The 19,551-nt window shown below is 43.3% G+C and overlaps 1 protein-coding gene across 3 annotated transcripts in view; it reads right to left on the bottom strand.

The window, feature by feature from the left end:
- Positions 1-179: 179 nt before the first annotated feature.
- Positions 180-19,551, bottom strand: part of LOC143359351 (parathyroid hormone/parathyroid hormone-related peptide receptor) — a 35,054-nt gene continuing 15,682 nt past the window's right edge. The window contains exons 2-13 of one of the 3 annotated variants that reach the window (XM_076797248.1): positions 16,646-16,704; positions 12,613-12,712; positions 6,377-6,483; positions 5,547-5,705; positions 4,217-4,311; positions 3,585-3,922; positions 3,362-3,492; positions 3,207-3,292; positions 2,880-3,024; positions 2,545-2,809; positions 1,940-2,103; positions 180-1,874 (exon numbers count right to left, since the gene is read on the bottom strand). In XM_076797248.1, the coding sequence (XP_076653363.1) occupies positions 1,749-1,874; positions 1,940-2,103; positions 2,545-2,809; positions 2,880-3,024; positions 3,207-3,292; positions 3,362-3,492; positions 3,585-3,922; positions 4,217-4,311; positions 5,547-5,705; positions 6,377-6,483; positions 12,613-12,712; positions 16,646-16,657 (1,728 nt within the window). In that variant the 5' untranslated portion in view covers positions 16,658-16,704 and the 3' untranslated portion in view covers positions 180-1,748. Of the gene's footprint in view, positions 1,875-1,939; positions 2,104-2,544; positions 2,810-2,879; positions 3,025-3,206; positions 3,293-3,361; positions 3,493-3,584; positions 3,923-4,216; positions 4,312-5,546; positions 5,706-6,376; positions 6,484-12,612; positions 12,713-16,645; positions 16,705-19,551 lie in introns of those variants that run through there. The other 2 variants (XM_076797250.1, XM_076797251.1) reach the window with 2 other exon arrangements.

Raw genomic sequence — 19,551 nt, 5'->3', positions numbered from 1 at the left:
AAAGCGTGCACTAATTGTTAGTACAAACTTGTATTAGTTTCATAAAGAAATTGTTCAGAAGTATTCGGTATTATTTATTAAGAAATCCGATGCAGTTCATCTAAAAATATTCCGAAAGATGGACATTTATTATTATTATATGTACTCACATTATTTAAGAGATGAAAATTGACTGACGGTTTTTACGACTCACGACCTTTTATTATTGATTTTGTACACGTGACTTTACATAATCGAGGTACACATCAAACAATACGCGACCATGGAAATCATTCTTGTGGACACATCCTTTAATCATTGTAGTTCTCGTTCTCACAACGATCAACCCGAAAATTCACGATTAAATTAAACATAAACTATATAATCTTCGACTTAACAAGCATAAACTAAGAATTCATCGCCAAAAAAAAAAAATAAAAATGGTTAAAATCACTTCGGAATATTTTGTAATTAATAAACACGGTGGTTGATCCGCCGTTTAACCCCGGCACGAGTATAAATTAAAGTCTGATTTTAATTGCAAATTAGCTCGCTCTGGCGATCGTAATATGCATAATTCATACATTCTCCGGTAATTAACGCGATTGATTGAAGCATACACAAAGTGCAAGACTCACGGGAAACGAAATACTCGATTACTTTACACAGAAAAGTGGACGATTAATATTTATAATCACTCCTATGAGGTAATTGACGACAACGTATTCGTGGATCGCGATCTATAGATCTCCGTGTGCGTTCGGCGACGCAGAAATTACAAAAGTAAAAAACTCGATGCCGTAAAAGTCTCTGTTGAACAAAAATTATACTAATCGATTGTTCCTCGGCTAAAATTATTTCTTTCTGGAAATCATTTTTCATCATCTATATTCTCAATTCATCGATAAAAGCGTGTTCGATATTAAATGCACACGGAAGATTTTGAACTTTGCAGTATAGTCATAGCCTCATACATACACGCACGCTCAGCTGTGCATACAAAACACACACATATACACATATAGAAACATCCATTTATTGTAATGTACAAGACAGCACACGGTGCACGCTCCGTAATTAATTATTTTTACAAAGGGAGAGAACGTTGCACGGCGGAGCCACGTCAATCCGTAATTATGGGAACCCATCACAAAGCGAACACGGTTCAAATCGGATCTGGATTTACGTGGCATCCTGTGGCTACACTGGCATGTAAATACAGTAGTGTACAAAAATAAATAATCAATCCTTTCTTGCAATCTCTTCCGTTTAACACTAAACCTACCGAGCCTTAAAAGTAACTAATAATGTTGTCTTATAAAAATGACGAAATTGTATTTCTTTGGATTTTGTGGTGTTCGTATTGCAACACATGCTCTCCTAAATATATCTATTTAATCATTTCCCACGAAAGCATCTTTACCATTTCAGTAATTGTAAAATAAAAAATCCGGAACGGTCATTTTGACCGGCGATGGTAGGTTCAGTGTCAAGTACCGGTTCTGTTTTGATTAGGTCTGTCTGCGATTGACGTCGCTGAGCGTGAGAGCGGATTGCAAAATCTATGCTCGTAGAACTCGCTACGCAGATCATTTGTAATGTTTCAAGATATTTCAACGGTTGTACTGATTATTTTGAGTAGGCTGCAACGAATCTCTCAACCTCCCTCGAACGTCGTCAAACAAGTGAAAACAACGGTCCAGTAGCGTGCAACGACGGTATCAGCTGGTACGTCGAAGAGACCCTAGTTGGGGATAGTGTCGAGGGACTCAGGTCGGTCCGTGGTGCAGATTGTGCAGTTCGTAGGCTAGGTGGCAGCATTCTGAGTCGCTCCAGCGGTGCTGGTCCCGTACCCTGTCCGTGTTCGTGCCTGTGCAAGGTGTGACTTCGGACACCTGGACCAAAAGACGTGCATAGGTAAAACGTGGCAAGGTCTGGGTTCGACGACGAAGAGACTCACGTTCGAACAGAAGGACAGCAACGACTGGTCGGTGTATTTGCTGCAGAGGGGCGAGGTGTAACGGGGTTGTTGGTTCTGTGCACCGGAGAGGGAAGCCTGGCCATTTCCAGCGATCTCCAGGTATCCTCTGCTGCTGGCTAGACTACCTCCTCGCGTACCAATATCTAAAAACGTCCGGAGTCAATGCTCAATGGGCACTTCGCGCCAAGGAGAGCTATAGAAAGCGAGAGAGCGAGTGCAGCGTGGAGAAGAGGCTCGAAACGAGATGTGCTAGGCTAACAGACTAAATGGAAGACGACGAGGACGTGAACCGTTGCGATGCTTATGACGGAAACCGCCAAAATTTCGTTTCTGATCGGTAGACAGCGAATCTTTATGCATTCATATTTTATTTCTGACAGAAAAGAATCTTTTAGTCGATGAAACAAATTTTATCCGTCATTCTAGTCTTCATAATAGTGAGTAGAAGAAACAATTGCACAGAGATTCGCGGTCTACTGATGGGTTTTGACTGAAAGTCCTGTTGCGAGGGTTGTTTCTGTTACGGATCCTTCGGTTGCGTAAGCTAGAGGTAGACCAGAGGATTGTCTGGATAGAGAGGACACCTTGTGTACTCGCCATCGAGTGAGTAGAGCGTCGAGTGTTCTTGTCGTGGAAGAAACAGAGCCAGGGGTCCTTCCACCAAGGTGGTCGTTTGGTCCTCCTGCCTAACTTGGCCGTGTTGTAACTGCAGGTGCTTCCCGAGTGCGTGGACGGTCTGGACATCCAGTTCGGCCGGAACCGGGGCCATTTCTGGTTCCGGATTGCTCTGGACAGCTCCGTGCGCACCTCACCGTTCAGAAAACAGTACAACACAGCTACAAAGAAACCCTAAACAGGCAAATCAAATGTTAGCTATTGACATTCAAGATGTTTTGACATCTGACGAATTGTTCAACACCTGGAAGGATCCGAACAACTGGTCACAGAACAGCCACACCACTTCTACAGTCTCGTTCACGCCGATGCTGTAGGACATGCCCAGGAAGACAGTGTAGTGGACCCCGAAAAGTGGCACCAGAACTAGAGTGCTCTTTGCCCATCTCCTGAAAGGCGAGACAAGTGGCTAACAGTTCTGAAGGTAGCTGGTGTCAGGTGTGCGAATAAGTGTTCAATGCCTTTTTCAGTAGGAGGGCATTTTTATAGTTGAAGATCGTACTGAAGTTACGGACCGATCGAATAAAAAGGCACTGAACTTATTTGCACACCTACCGGTAGCTGTTCCTACTTGTATCTTTGAGTCTCTTCCGAAACAGTGGACTTCAGCTTCAACAGGAGCACCCTGACTATGTTCACGAACAGAACGAAATTGATCTGCAAGCAGAAATCCTCGTTGCAAAGAGGTGTTTCAAGTCTCTATTGTCTGATCGTGGCATGTCTCACCAGATTAGATAGTATGGTGGGCACCCGGATTAGCAGGAAGAGGTAAGGGTTCTCGTGAGTGGTCCAGCAGAACTTGTTGTCCAGAAGTATTCTCACCACGATCCAACAGGTCACGAATATAGCCGGCAAACCTGAAGAAAGAACATTCCAATAATTATTCCGCACAAAGATCCACAGTGTATGTGCTCCTCATAGTATTGAAATAGTATTTCAAGTGCCTCACCCCATCCAAGGCAAACGTATCCAGCTATGCTAGAGTTCACATCGGTGAACAACGCCAGGAACACCAAGTTGTACAGATAGAGGCCCTCCATGAGTATCCAGAAGTAATTAGCGAGGATGAAGTACTGCCAGAAGCTGGTGAACGCTTTGCACAACCAGCTGCTCTCCTTTTCATCCCCCAGATAGTAGGTCTTCCCGTTTATGATTATCACGTCAGAGGCCAACGCGATCCCGGACACGAACAGGATGTCCTTCATCAGGGCCATGAACGCTCGCAGTATGAACGACGCGAAGAGGTGCATGTGAAGCATGTTCCTCGAGCACCTTAATTTCCTACGTCCGATTCGGAATAAACTTGGAGTAGTGATCCGAGGTGTCAGCGATTGGAGAACGTTTTGCAGGCTGGATCTTGGAGCAAGGACTATGGATCGGTGGATCTTAGAATTTTGGATCCCATGTCCTAGGTCTAAAACGTTGAAGTTTGGAACTTGGAACTTTGGGATTCAGGATGCGCACGTTACATTTGAACTTTGGATGCTGAGACATGGAGTCCAAAATTTGGATCTAGGAGTCCGTTTAGATCAAGGAGCCTTTCACTCGGATCTAGAGGGGCAGTATTAAGCTAATGCTTACTTGATCAACGCCAGAATGAAGAAAGCAACGACCAGCGTCAAGAAGGACACGGTGTAGCCGACCTTGGAGATAGTTTTTACTATGGGAAACCATTTCTGCAATAGAAATGATCAGAATTAAATTGTTTACGGTCCTCCGGCGCGTGGACATCATCTGATTACAGGTTTCATTAATTCGTGTAGTACAAGCGCGTGACTAGGAACGTTTAATGCAATCAATGAACAACGTCGACCATTAACGAGACGCCATTTAATGTGTTTCCAATAATGGTTGTCAGTTAAACGATGATGCTAATGGACTTTCAACATTTTTGGTCCGGTGTACCGAACGCTTTTGGTGACCTCTTCCGAAAGAGATAAACAACGATAAACAACCTGGGAGAGAGAGAGACAATGCTCAAACACGTGGTCGCTGCCAGAACCTGCTGTCTGTCTTCCACTTAAAACCGTTTGACGTCATTCACATAATTCCCATCGATTTCCAGTGACCGCAACAGCTCCAGTTTCCTTGGGGAGTCCCACACCCGGACTTTCATGTAATTTTCTCCGCGGAATATTTTCTTCGCTAATGAGTCCCTGCCGATGGCCAGGCGAAAATACTTAATGAGCCTGCTGGGGATTAAAATTGGTGCATGGGGGCTCTTCCGAGTGCCTCACTCCGATTCGAAAATCGAAACTGATTAGCAATACCTCGTTAGCATCGCCTCGTTAATAGTGCACTTTGCTAACAATGCACAATTTCTTGTAAACACTGTGCTAATATTTTCCTTTCATTATTGACCAATATATCACAGCGTGAATTTTTCTATAACATTATCATCCTCACTTTACAAACTAATAACAGCCTACCAATGTTACAAACTCTTATCAACGACCCGTTACTAACAATTTATTTAAACATGCGTCGAAACAAAAATTGTAACCTTCGTACTAAAATTATTGGAGCAATTATGCACCCCGAAGAGTTACTGTGGCCTTTGTAAATACCACTGAGCATTGTCCTCACATTTAGAAAGTTTGCCCATTGTACGGCACGCTTCTGCTTAAATTATTGCAATAATTGTTCGCCAGGGAAGCTATCAAAGCGTTTCTAAATACCATCGAGCATTCTGTATAATGAGAATGTTTCCCAGTGAGTGGACAGAGTCGTGTGGACACACGATAGAATGATTGAAATTTGTCGAAATAAACCACAGTCCTCGGAGCAACACCGATTAGAGGACATAGTCTTATTGGTCCCAGCAGTCGAGGGCGAGTAAGCCCTTTGTGCCCGGTGGAACCATACTAAACGGGGATCCGCTCTGCACCTAATCGTTTGAACGAGCGCTCACCTTAGTGAGCGTTTCGTTGTTTTCCTGACCACCGGGCAACTCCATCAGAAGAGTAACTAATGGATGCTTGTAGCACTGGGTGTAGTTGGTCCAGGTGCCGTTGGTCCCATTATTCCAAAACCACTGGCCATCCGGCATGCACAGTCTCGACGCATTTGCCTGTTGAATGATGCTCGAATTAGTATCAATAAGAAACCTTATTCCGTTGAATTTCATGGAACCTTCGCTTTGGGGTCTCTTTGACGGTGAGGAGTGCTTCTACGCAAACTTTGAGAACTTCCGGCTTTAAGCTGACGTCTTAGGGACGTTTAGCTGATTGCCCAAGTTCCCAGAAAATGAGCTCGCGGTTTCCGGGAGCGCAGGAATCGGGGGAAAATTATCTACACTTTCCAGTTTCGAACGTAATAAAAGAAAATGGTTCCAACCCCTCAGGGTGCCCTCCGAAAAGGACAATTGTCCATAAAAGAAGAGTATGTGGCTTTCTTGAGTACAGTAGCTCAAAAAAATATATAAAAATATGTAAACTATTTTTGCTTTATCAAATAATGTAATATTCGACCTGAATTATCATTTTCACCGCAGTAGCTTTTTCAGTATGATAAGAAAAGGAGGAAAGATAATTAAATTAGGATACGTATCTCGTGAAAAGGGTAAAAGAATGTCGAATGCGGCGATGCAGTTGGCACAATTCAATTAAGGATCAAGGAGTTTAAATTCGAGGCACGAGGGCACAGTTCAGAAGAAAAGTGGTGTCCCGGGAAATTTGAATACTTAACGAGGGGTTGGATCGTTCGAAAGTGAGACCATTCAATTTGAATTTTAAGTATTACCTGGACGTCGAAGCCGGCGATGTAAGATGGACAGGAGGCGATGGCGAGGTCTCCAGGTGCGGTTGATGGCCAGCACAGTATCTCGTCCCAGTATTGAGGACACCAGCCTGTTTCATAAAGGTTCCTTATTATTTCACGCACGTGGCAAAGGTTTAATAAACCCTTCCCTCTCATGCAGCACACTTTTTTAATCAATATTTTCCCGTCCGAAACTCGCCGACAGGTATTTCAAAAGTTCAAACTGGTTTTCTTGCCTCGGGCGTTGGTTGGTGGTTTAAAAAAATTTTTTTTAAATTGTATTTTCACCTCGCGCGCGTCGCGTTAGCCCGGTGAACTTTGTTGAATAGCAATTTTTCAACGAGGAGACTGCTGGAACGATTAGATCAAGCCGTCGAACCGGGCACCCATTAATCCATCGCGCAACAATAGAGTGCTCTAGCTACTCTGACAGGACACTTCAAGGAACTTTAACAGTACCCGCATCGTTACACTATGCTGCATGCTGGGAAATTGATTTTTCGTACGATCCGAGACTTGTTGAATTTTTTTGACGTCTTCGGACGTGGGAAACGCGCACGGGAAAACATTTTTAAACGGCGTCAAAATCGCTCTTTTTCCTGGGAAACGGTTCTATCGGCTCACGATTTTATAAACAAAACCATAGACCAGGAAAGTCCCTAAAAACATTCCAATCAAGTTTTACAATCACTCCATTAAAATTGCAAACATACAATATTCACAGAAACATCATGTACAGTGGCTCAAAAAATTGAAAATAAATGTTTCCAATGCCTCCTTCGTTCAAATAAATTTTAGCAACCACTCGATTCAATTATAAATATAAAAAATTCACAGAGACATTCTATAATATGTCTTCTATAATTAAATAATTTTTAGAAACATTCTCCAATGTCCCTTTTCGTTAAATTAATTTACGAAGAGATCGTTCCTCTATGATTTTCTAGAAAAGCGGTGGACTTGAATAAGATCAAAATCAAGGTCCTCAAAAATAGTCCACTTTCGCGACAGACGGCGAAAAGGATCGCTTTAAAAATCAATGGTTCAAAGGCGATTCATCGCGGGGATTAATCCCGAGGGAGTAATTCAGTTTTCCCGTCCGGAAAACTGCATTCAACGTTCGAGCACCGCGGTCGCTTAATGAAAACCACTTTCCCACGTCTTTCTGCAATTTCCTCGAACGTGGAACTCGGATCCTGAGACACCTCTGTGATCCTCCAACTTTCTCCCGGCTAGTTTATACACCTAATTCGTTCGACGCGTTCGAACAAGGGGGGAGAGGTGAATTCTGATCCGCGGAGGAACCGGAAGTGGAACGCACGTGCCCGTACATCCGCAGCCCCGCGGCGATCCCCTACCAAACCTAATATCGTTCCCTTCGCGTCGAAAAACAACAACGAGAAAAGAGAAAAGCACCGAGGAACACGGGAACGTGACCGTCGCCAACTAGTTTCGGGTCCGGAACCAGTTCGCGAGGGACGAAATTGCTCTCCGGGACGAATTTTTATCGAGACACACGGAAATTCCGTCCCGGAGAGATTCGTCGATCTTCCCAGGAAATATTACATGGAAAATTCCCGATGGCGAATTTTTCCGAGCCCTCCCGACACCGATGAAAATCATGTTGACCGATGCAAGTGGTTTTAACGGCCGTTTCTCAGAAATGTTTCCAGCGAAAAATGAAACTGGACGACTTCAGAAATTAATTTGAAGATGGGAAGCACTCGGGGATTTTTTTAGAATTTTTTAAGTCATGATTTTTATGTAAAGTGATTGCGCTATTGTCTGGACAATGTTTTCACCGTTTCTGGGATAATAGAATTACTGTGAAAAATGGTTTGAAAGGAAAAGACGTCGCATGGTTTTTTACAGTAATTTTTGAAGTGACTTTTATGGAAAAATGTAGAAAATCAATTCCACCCGGTGAAGAGTACTCGGACTTTCAATCTATATTTTAGGTCACCCGGTATTTTAAACAGCAAAGTTGCTGTTTGCATGAATTATTGAAATGCCGATCGGAAATAGCTCTGCGCAGTTTTCCTCTGTATTTAAATAATCTCGCTCGTGCATGAAAACTGCGAAAATTAATCTAGAAGCGCTTTAGGGAAGAGATAATTTCTTAGCAGTAATTTGCGTAAATTGTTCAAGGTGAAAAATCCTCGTATACTATAAAACATTTTATGTTTAACAGCTTATTAATCATTTCTGCATGTTTCAAATAAGCTCGAGGGCGCATTGCAAAATTCCCCAACATCTCATACATAAAAATTCGCGTACAAGGTTTTGCGAAGTATTCATAAATGGAGAAAACGAAATTGGAATGAACAGGGGATGGAAATGAATTCGCAGGCGATCAAGGTCGAGTTCTTTTCCATTATGTTAGCTCTTGAATTAGTGAAGTTTTGTACGTGAGCGATTTTCACGGGGAAATTGAAGTTGCGGAAACGGGACGACGATGGAACGACGACGATAATACTCCTAATGGTGGGTATAGATTAAATTTCATTAAGCGGAGTTAATATCCAGCAGGCATTAACCCTATTGGTTTTCAGGAAGGCCGGCCTGATGGGTGACCCACGCCCGGCAATCGATTTTTCATTAACCGATTAGTATCGAAATATGCTTTCTGTCACCGGACGCTCAATCATTTAATTGCCACCGATCGACTTTTATTTTCCCTATTTTTCCTGTCAACTGTCCTCGTTGCCATCGATAAAATATCGATTCCTCTTCATTATCCTTCCAGTCGAGCGATAAATAACAAGCTTAACAATAAATAAATAATAACAGATCGTCGTCCTTGTCCGAGGTATCAAACTGAATTGAATGCCATAATTATGCGGGTCATTGGAAAAGCTAATCGAATGACGACGCCCCTCTCCGGGAATAAATGTTACTACAGCGATTCGCCACAAAAGCCGACGGCTTATTGTTCCGGTAATTAACTATAAACAATTAACTCTCGGCCGAGCCGATAATAAAGGAGCTTAATTACAATGGAAGCAATAAAGGAAGGACTGAGGGAACTTGTTGACGTTGTTGCTTTGGAAATTAATTTACGTTTAAAAATAAATACGAAAATAAGTGATAAAGAATTAAATGAAGAAATATGGAATTTTTTGACGTAGTTGTAAGATGTGTTGGAACGCGTTTATGGGGCTGTTATGGTGCTACAAACTCGCAGTCGAACACGCCAGCTAGATGCTCCCAGGGTTACAGGAATAGGCATCCATTAGGTTCACGTGTGTGTGTGGCGAAATCACGTTTAGGCATTTGCATATGCAACTCAGCAGTCACTCTGCCGATGCGTTTCTCTTTTCCGCGAGGCATTACGCCTCGCGACGTATGCCAGTCAAATTTCCTTTCCTTTATTGACTAAAGCTAGTGGCACGGACCACGTTCTTCGGATTTGACACGCCCCCTCGTGGGAGGGGCTCTGACTCCGCCCATTTTCTTAAAAAGCGATGGTAATGAAAATAATTCCTGGAAACAGAGAAAAGCAAGATGAAGATGGCGATCAGCAACAGAAAAATAGAAATGTGAACATAGATATCTGTAGGTTTCGCCACGCCCCTTTGTGGGAGGAGCTCTGGCTCCGCCCAGTTGAATAGAAAGCAATGATAGCGAAAATAATTCATAAAAATCAGGAGAAGATGAAGATGATAATCAGCAATAGAAAAATAGAAATTTTATGTTGATAATCTATATGCTTTGCTCCACCCCTTCGAGCGAGGGGTTTGCTCCGCCCACTCTGACAATGACAACAATAATGTACAAAAATGGACAGGAAAAAGGCTTGAATAAAAAATACTAAGCTCAGGAATAAATCAGGAAGCAAAAAACAAGAATGAAACTACATACACATGACTTTCTCCATTTTTATATGGGAGGAGCTCTTAGCCCCGCCCATTTCAGTAATAATAGATGCGAATAGAACGGCAAGGAGTACAACGACAATGGTCCAATACGGAGATAGTGAAACGAATGATCGTAAAGCAGCTGGATAAAAACCCGACCGCAAGTTAACTAATAAAACGCGTGCAAACGAGCCGTGTAAACAAAGGAACGGGAAAGTAAGTGTAATATGTTACTGCGATGTGTTCACGTGTCTGAGAGACATTTCAATCAGCAGACACAAACTTCATGGTGCTAACTCTGTAGATCGAGGCAACTTGCAGTTTCAATGATGTTGCGCTCAAATATTTGCCGTCGGAAGTTGAATTTCGTTTTTGGTAAATGCCAGAGAGAGAGAGAGAGAGAGAGAGAGAGAGAGAGAGAGAGAGAGAGAGAGAGAGAGAGAGAGAGAGAGGGGGGGAGAGAGAATTTGGAACCACGATTTTCATCTTCCTCTATATTGTGGCCGAAACCTTCGTCGCTTAAATTTTCTCTGCTTATTTCCCTCGCATAATTTCAACGCTCCAATATTCTACATTCGTACGCATGCAGCATACTTCTCCAAAAAATTCAAAGCCCTGGTGGAATAATTCTGCGCTCATCGCAGACTGGATTTTTCCTCATCACATTTCCCGCTTTGTGCTCCGCCAAAACTATGCGATCTACGCCTCAAGTGCGGAAGATAATCACGGTTTTTTTTTGTTGCGGACCGTGCAGTACGTGTCGTTTCAGTCGACATCAAAGGTTTTACTGTCGCGCAAATACACAGCAAAAGTGTCCCCTGTTAATAACCGCACCTCCGGTGGTGTAGCGACAGCGCGTTCGCTTCTCGCCTAACCGAGCCAGGGTTCGAATACATATCAACCGTCAGGAAATTCACTAGGTTTTTTCCGGATATATTTCCTACGTGTTTCTTCTCGCCTGAACGCAACCATACCAACCGGGATCATTAATCGTTTCCGGAAATCCATCACCTACATATAATCCTTGATAAATAAAAGGGACCGTCATATTTTTCTGCGTTTCCCAATCCATTGAACAGTTAAGCCGTCGTTTTGACGAGACCGGTCCGGATAGAATGCTGAATCGAATCAAATGATGATACCGATGGTAGATACAGTTCGGGGGGAGGGTGAAAATCATCAAAATCCGCGCTTTGAGTTCGTTTCCACAGAGGTGTGTTCCGGCCAGTTGTGTATCATGATTAATTGCGGACAGGTCCGTTCGTTTGTCGCGGTTGGAAACCAGATATCGTTGTGAATTGCGTACCGAGCCGGAACGCATTATATGCATATATTGTGTGCTTCCGTTGTCGTTGCATGAATCCACGAAACCAGGCAGTATTACGGGGGCGACGGGCTTACGAGGCAAATAAAAATCCTTGGGAGATAGATGTGCGACGAGTCGTGAGTAAAGGGTTCGAGAAAAATTCGAGAATGTACCTTGCGAAGAAAAATGCAAGATACTCGAAGGAAATACTATATGTCGCTGTGTGCGACTCTAAATAAAGTTCACAGGTCGGATAAGAGCTTATTTCACAAGCTTCGTAGGTGTTTCAGGTGTTCTCTCTCTCTCTAGTGGAAACCGTGGGTTCAGAAGCTGGAAAAGAAACATCGAATTAGATGGATCAACGAGGAGTTTAAACGGAAAATGCGTCGTCGTGTTGCGTGAACGATGGAGAACCAAGAGAATTCGTGGAATGCATATTACAAGGGGGAGGGTTAAAGCAAAGCCTGACGCAAGGTTTCATTTAATCGTAGAGTAATCTCTACAGTTATACTGCTCTCGAGTTCAAACTTCACCGCGGTATTATTTGTTGCTAATTAGTAGAACGACTGTGTGGAATCTGGCGTAATTCCTCACCCCTTGAATTATCTGTCGGTATCGCGATTCATAGAGATTATCACATATCGGGTTACCGCCGCGAAATTCAGTTTCTTGGAACGTCCTAGCACCAGGATTTCTAATTACTTATTCGTTGTCCAGGAATTTTTTCATGAGAAATTATGCCCAGTTAACTTTTCCGTTTACTTTAAAGGAACTGGTGATTCTCAGGGATTCCTAGAAGATCCTGGAGGCTTTTAGTAATTTTTAGGCGATCCAGAGCCCTAAAATAGTCCAGTTCTTTAAACAAATTTAAGGAAGGCTCCCTTCTCATAAATACAAACTAAACTGAACCCAGCAGCAGCAATTGCAATGCACAATGCAGAAAGTATTGCGCAGCAGGGAATGTGCAATTTCGCCTGAACGCGAAGCGAATTTACTTTCCGGCCCGTTTTACATCAACAACGCAGTCCAAATATTTTCATTCGTAGATCACTCACCTAACGTGGAAACGTTCTTTTGGTGGCATTGTATCGCTTTTCTCTTCAGTATCTCATTCTGAATGTCCACGCTGTTCGGCTTGTTGAAATCGATATCCTCCTGGAACGAGACGGGGGAAAAACGTTAATTTCTGCGTCGCCGGTACAGTGGCTCGTTCGTTTCAATTTGTCATTTCCACGGAACAAGAAAAAGAAGAAAAATGGAGACGGCGATTCTTCATCGTGAAATGTACCCTGGCCGAGGGCGATAATTAAAATAGCATTTTGCATGAGAAGCATGACCGGTCTGCCGCTTCCGGTCGGGGGTCGTCTTTAATCCTGGCGTGGTGAATTTTTTTGCACATGGTTTACGACTGATGAGTTCGAGCGGACTACTCGTTTTAATTAAAAGAAGCGCATATAACCGGGGATCGCCGGTAAATATTCATTGAAAATAGAGATATTAGAGGGAGGTTCGAGGCCGTTTTCACCGGCGAATAAATTGCCGCAATTTGCACTCCGTCAGACTTTTCTTTTTCTCCGTCTCTCTCTTTCACTCTGGCGGAGACCAACGTAAATGAGGCAGAAGAATTCCAAAAGAATCCTACTTAAATCAGTTCGCTGCGGCTTCGAGAAACTGAAAAATGTTACCGAGAGTCCTCCTCTCGCTGGAACCCAATGGAATCTCTCGCATTCGACCGTTCCTCGATACCAAAGAGGAAAGCTGCTTGCTGAGAGACAGCAGTCGCCGCGGTATACGCTTCGAACAGCATTTCTCTCCTCTTGTTGCATTCTCACGCGTGCCATCCGCGAACGTGCACTTTTAATTCGTACGCTAGTAGGGCATTACAAAAATACCGGGACCTGGGGATCTTGAGAATCTTTAATGAACCCTCCACAAATGCCAGAAGCTTCTACAGAGTCCTATCAAGCCCCAGACGGACCCAACGAGTCGTAGTAAGTCCCAAAAAATTATAGAACGTCTTAAAATTTTTTGACTCCTAGAATTACTAGATTTACCAGGTCCTAGAAAGTCCCAGAGAGTCCTAGAAAATTCAGGAGAGCCCAAGAATATATTCCTAGGAGGTCCTAGAGAGCCCGACAGAGTTCTGAGAGTTCCCAGTGATTCTCAGAACATTCTAAAAAGTCCCAAAGAGTTCTACAAAACTTGAGAGAGTTCTCAGACGTACCAGAGAACTTTAACAAGTCCCGCAAAGGACTCTAATCGAATTCTCAGATTTGCTATAGCTCTGTAGAGCTGTCTCAGCGGTTTCAGCGAACTCTTATCGAATCGCTTTCGCACACCGCTTCTCGATAGCCCACAGTATTTACACCTATCTCTCCCATTGATCACCCCAAGTTCTAATCTCCTTTACTCGAAGAACGCAGATACCCGTTTGCTATAGGAGGAAACGACAGAGCCACGAGCGGCCGGATGGAGTTACAGCTCCGGCGAATTCTCAAATGAATTCGCGAACGGTCGTTGATCGACTCAATCATGACGGACAGGGAGAGAGAAAGAGAGAGTGACGTGCATTAGCAACGCGGCACTTAGGGCTCGACGTCTGTTCTCGAGCTCGGCGTCGTAAAGATGAAGAAACAAACACTCTACTGTCGCTGCATTTGCCCGGGTGTTGACTCTTCAACTTCCGCTGCACTTGGCCTATTTCCAGTTTTCGATTGGACGATGACTGATTCTGCATGATTGATCCTTCGAGGACAACTTAGACTCGTGTCATCGGTACAGATGCTCCTGGAGAGTCTTGACAACTTTCAGAAAATCCTAGCGGACCCTGGTAATTTTTAGGGGATCCCAGAAAGACTAGATAATTCTCAGAAGAACGTTGAGGGTCCTAGTAATTGTCAGAAGATCCTAGAGGGTTCTAGAAATGTTTCCTTGGAATTATGAGATTGGAATGCTGCCAAATCCGGCGTATCAGTGAGCGGCATCAAATTTGCAAACACTTGCACCCAAGTTGGAGGCGGAATCCGTATCAGCCAACCGTTTCTAAATTTGTATAGACAGAAACTGTGCTGGGAAGCCTCGTGCGCTTTTGTAATGCGGAGAGACCGCGGACTCTAGGGGAAGGACGAAGCCACCGGATATCGTGGTATTAGAAATTCTCGCATAGTTTCACCGCTGGATCCTTTAAATCCTTCCCGGAATCGCTTCGAATCACTAACCGTGCCAAGAACTTCTGCGGAGCCTGCCGAAAAGATACAGTGAATTAAAAATCAGGATCACACCATGGAAAAACGAGAAAAGATACACTCTCATTAAAAAAAAAAGAAAAAAAATAAAACTTCTTAAAGGAGAGTGTTTTTAGGATAAATGTCAGTGGCACAGAACGAATCCCCGGTTTCGGAAGACAGGCGCAGTACGGAGTGCGTCAAGTAAACTTTAATTAAGCGGCTGCCCGGAGCGATTGTAATTGTTCTTTCTGTCTTTGACAGCAGTGGATTCGAGAGACGAAATTCACCAGCGTATCTATAATCATTTGTTTCCATGTCGGTAAATTTTCCGTGTTCGATTTTGTGAAATTGTTGGTTTGAAAAATGCCTCGTTGAACCGGGAAATTAATGTTGTTGCAACGCCACGTAAATTAGAAGCGAAATCGCATTTGGCGCACCGTGGGATTCTAAATTTAGCAGATAAAATGATTAATCGGCCCCGGGAAGCAACACGTCGATGGTTTTCATTGGCGCGGACCGTGGCGAATGCCTACCGACCAAGTTTTCCGAGTTTTCCGGCTCGTGGAGAACGAAATTAGCTTCGCTGACCGAGCGAGAAAACTCTCACGGCTAATTCTTGGCCAGCTTTTCCGCGTTTTTGCTCTGAAGCCGCAGAATCAAAGTTCTTAAACCATTTTGCCGTTTATCTCGATAATCTCGTTGCGAAAATTGGTTTTCTCCACCTGATCGAGTTCGAACTTCGCGTGCTCCGCCATCGCGGAGACCAACACGACGACCATTTTGTTTCTACGGATATAATTGGGAGAACATGGCGGCCAAATGACGCTAGACTCCACCTCGTGATTTTAATGTAAAATAGAAATGAATCTACACTGTTTTCCAGACGAAAAATAATGAAATAACTATTTTGAGCAGTGAATTTAAACATACATATATCAGTTTTTATTCTTCAGTGTGTAATGAATTAGGTATGATTGTATTTATGTTTTCCAAAGTATCCTCCGTGTTGAATGGAGAGTTTCAGTTGTTTGGATTGTTTTTCAAATATTTACAGGCGTGTGTTTGAGCAAAATGTTTAATGGAAAATGTCACAGAGAAAATGGGATTTTTATAAAAAGTCTGGGAAATCGATTTAGAACGAAGTTTTCAGCAACGAATCGGTGCGAAGTAAATAATTGCACGTCGCCCCGGCGGTATTAACAACTCCATTACGGGAAAGCGTTTATGCAAAAAGGCTAGCTATCCGGAGAACTGCGTCGAGAGGTTTTTCGGAGATTTCTGATCGTCCCCGGAGAATGGAGTTTAACAAAGAGTATTTGCTGTCGCCACGTATCGGAGCCGAAGAGGCACTCGACAAGTGGCCAAAGTGCTTGTTCCCTCCTCGAATCTCGGGTTTCCCTCCTCTCCTCTTATTATAGCGAGCACATCGTCCAAAAGGAATGCCCAGCGACCCGGAGAGCAGTCGTTGACCATTTCTGCTGTCTTACTTTTCTTCCAAAACTTTCATAAAAACCTATCAAACAGAACTGAAACATGAAACAGAACTAGCGAACAACCATCCTCTCGAATTTAACATTACATTCTGTATTAATTGGTGGTAAACCTGATATTCTGCGGTAAAACAAAAGCGAGAGAGAAAGGGACTTTGTTTAATTTGCGCTGGAAAACATATGACATTCATTTTACAGAATTTAATAAACGTCGAACACGGGACAGACTCTCCTGGTCAAAAATTCATTTGGAAATCAAGATTTTAATTAAAAGTTCGCAGTGTTCTCTCGAGTGTCCTAAAGAATTCATGGAAATTTTTTCCGTCCTAGTTCTATTGTTCGTTTGCTTTACAAGCATCGATGGTACTCACGTAAGTGTCCATTTCGTTATTTTGTGTTGGGCGCGATGTTGAAACGATCCTCCAGTTGCCTGGAACAGATTAAATTTCTTTAATTAGTATTTACAGGTCGTTTCAATGTGCCTGTGAAAGTTTATCAAGCAAACAATTTGAATTAAAACTGCCCTAGAAAATTAAATGGACATCCAAGCGTGCTGAAATGGGGGTCAAAATGTATAATAAATTTTGGTTTCCCTTTTCCTATTGATTTTCAATCTTCTAGGTATTTTTCTTGTGGATTGGCAACCCCCGAATATATAACTGAGGGGGTAGTTTAAAAAGATTTAATTTAGCGGATGCCACTTGACAAAACCGAGCAACAAGTCAACTGAAGTTAAGAGCCAAAGTGTGCATCGATTGTCAGAGTTCAACCACCGTGTAAATGTCGATTGAGTCGGGAGAGGGTTGCAGGTGGTGTAAAAATGACGGTGAAAGAGAGCATAATTAATTGGTATCGAAACAGGCTGGAGTTTGGTTACTGATTGAATGGAACGAACGGTCCCAGCGAGCCAATAATGCGAAAGTGATGACGAAGGGGTTGTCACTAAAGGGTTAGGCTACCTTGTAACCGCTAATATGGCGCTAATGAAATGACAAACAAGGGTGTGGCGCAGGTGGCACACGCCGTTTTTCCCACAGTCAATTTGCGAATTCGTGATTCGTTACCGACTCGGCACAATAGCCCGGGAAATACTAATTTTGACCGGGTGAGGGGATGCAACCCTCTCGACAGTCGTACAATCGTTCTCAGACGCAAACTATGCCCTTCAAATAGTGCACTAATTAAAAAAATTAAAACAGCTCGCTCAAATTAATTTGCGTGCCGATTGTAAATTGTCAAAGACCTAAAAACCACCCCCTCAATATTCCAATTTACAAAGTATTCAATCATTTGTACACGTTAATATTTTGTAACACCCGAACGTTCCTGGAATGGTCAGAAGCAAATTCTAATTAAAAATCTCCAGTCTCTGCCTCTCATCAACCCCCATGTGCAAACCACACCCCCGCACACCCATCGAATCAATAATCTCTTAAAAACATTCTAGCTATATTCTCTCTTGTTTTTCTCCCAGTTTCGCCTACAGTCTTCATATTTTTAACGATAGCAAATTCTCCTGGACCATTCCCTGCCCCATCAACCCCCAGAGGGTGGAGGGGCAAGAAATCGCAGAGAGACACGTTTCAATATCGAAGCCCCGGTTTCTTTGTCACAGACTACAATCTTTGCCTCGGATTGCAATCGGAGCGTGTCGACGTGGTTCGTTAGGGGTGGAATTTCTCAAAGGGGAGGGTTTTCGCAATCGGTGCGTGAACTTGATTCGTCGAGCCGCCGAATCGAGGACGTGCACCTGGGAATCAGGTACGAATTGGGGTTAGAAATTGTTCGAAGCCCGCTGCCCTTTCTATAAGGGTCGAAACCCTCGGCCACTTGATTCCGCCGTTGAATCACCGTTGCCTCGGCTATTGCGGGCTTCAAGAATATTTTCCCCTTGTTTCACGCGCTCTTTCCCCAGAGAATGAGGGTAATTTGCCGCGGAATTAATTAGGAGTTGACTTTCCTCAGGCATACTGAGTCGAGACAATAGGAGGAAATTTTTTTCACCGAGTTCAATGGTATGGAACATTATTCCAGGCTCCTGTTTGTCGTTCCTTTGTGTCAGCAGGTAGGGCGGTTTGTATTCGACATAATTGGGGCATGATTTTTGGAATTATTTAGCATTTAGATTGGTCCTCAAAAATATTGTCTCAATTATCACCACTGCCATCAAAATATCTTCTTTATCTTCATCATTTAATGCGTCATCTCATTCAAGAAATAAATTGTAATTGACTATCCCCTATCCTTAAAAGCCACTCCCTAATTACTATTAATATCCTCGAGCCCCCAGGCCCACCCAGTAATTCATTATTCAAAAAACCAACCATCATGAACGAACGGTCCCTAATCTCAAAAGTAATATCTCAATTATCAAAACCACCTCCGAAACAATTGTCTCACCCACAGGCCATCTCACTATTGGAGATGTAATTCCAAACTAATCATCCTCTATTAATATCCGCAAACCATTCGCCCCACGGTTCAATTTATCCAAGATGATAACACTATGAGCTGCCCCTAATCTCTGCACTGCCATCCAAAAGACCAGCTACACCTAATTGCCACACTGACCTCCCAGTCAGTATACCCAACTCCAAAAACGTTTCCCCTCGCAGATCTACTTCCGCCACTGAAATAACCAACCCCTACCATCTAATAAGGACGACATTTATATCTCCTGAGTGCTCCACCATCCCCGAGGGATGCAAAATATCGTTAATCACTTTTTCTTGGTCAGTGTGTAATAAATTAAATATGATTGTGTTTCCCTGAGTGTCCTCCATGTTGAAGCGAGCTGTACGTTATTTCTAGAGACTGTACATCTATCTCTATTTAACACATGCATAATCGAGGCCTGATCCTAGTTTAATATATCTGAATCCAATGTTAGCTTACGAATAGACCCAGTTCGGGTTTTTACGACGCCATGAAAATTTTCAGACCAGATCCGGCTGTTTTATGGAAATGGCTTACAGCGTACGGGTTCAGTTAGCAGGGGGTTGGAGGGGGTGTTGACCAAGTATGCAACCTTGCATCCACGCGTGCCCATAACCCATTTCGCTTGCGAACACGCGACGAAATCCCTCAAGTGTGTCGACACCGCGGCTTCGGGAATCCGGCGCTCGAGAATCCCCGGATCAACCGAGATTTATTCGTGATTCATTGCCGTTTGCCTCGGTCCCGGATTTACAGACGCCCTTTACGAGCCCTGTGGCCCTTTCCTTCGAGTGTGCTTCGTATGTTCACAGAGATGGAAACTTCTTTTTTCCTTGGTGAC

Source organism: Halictus rubicundus, chromosome 11, assembly GCF_050948215.1.
Source record: "Halictus rubicundus isolate RS-2024b chromosome 11, iyHalRubi1_principal, whole genome shotgun sequence".
In the NCBI taxonomy this organism is placed as follows: Eukaryota; Metazoa; Arthropoda; class Insecta; order Hymenoptera; family Halictidae; genus Halictus; species Halictus rubicundus.
The sequence above is the reverse complement of the archived record's forward strand: the minus strand, read 5'-3'. Positions and strand labels throughout refer to the sequence as shown.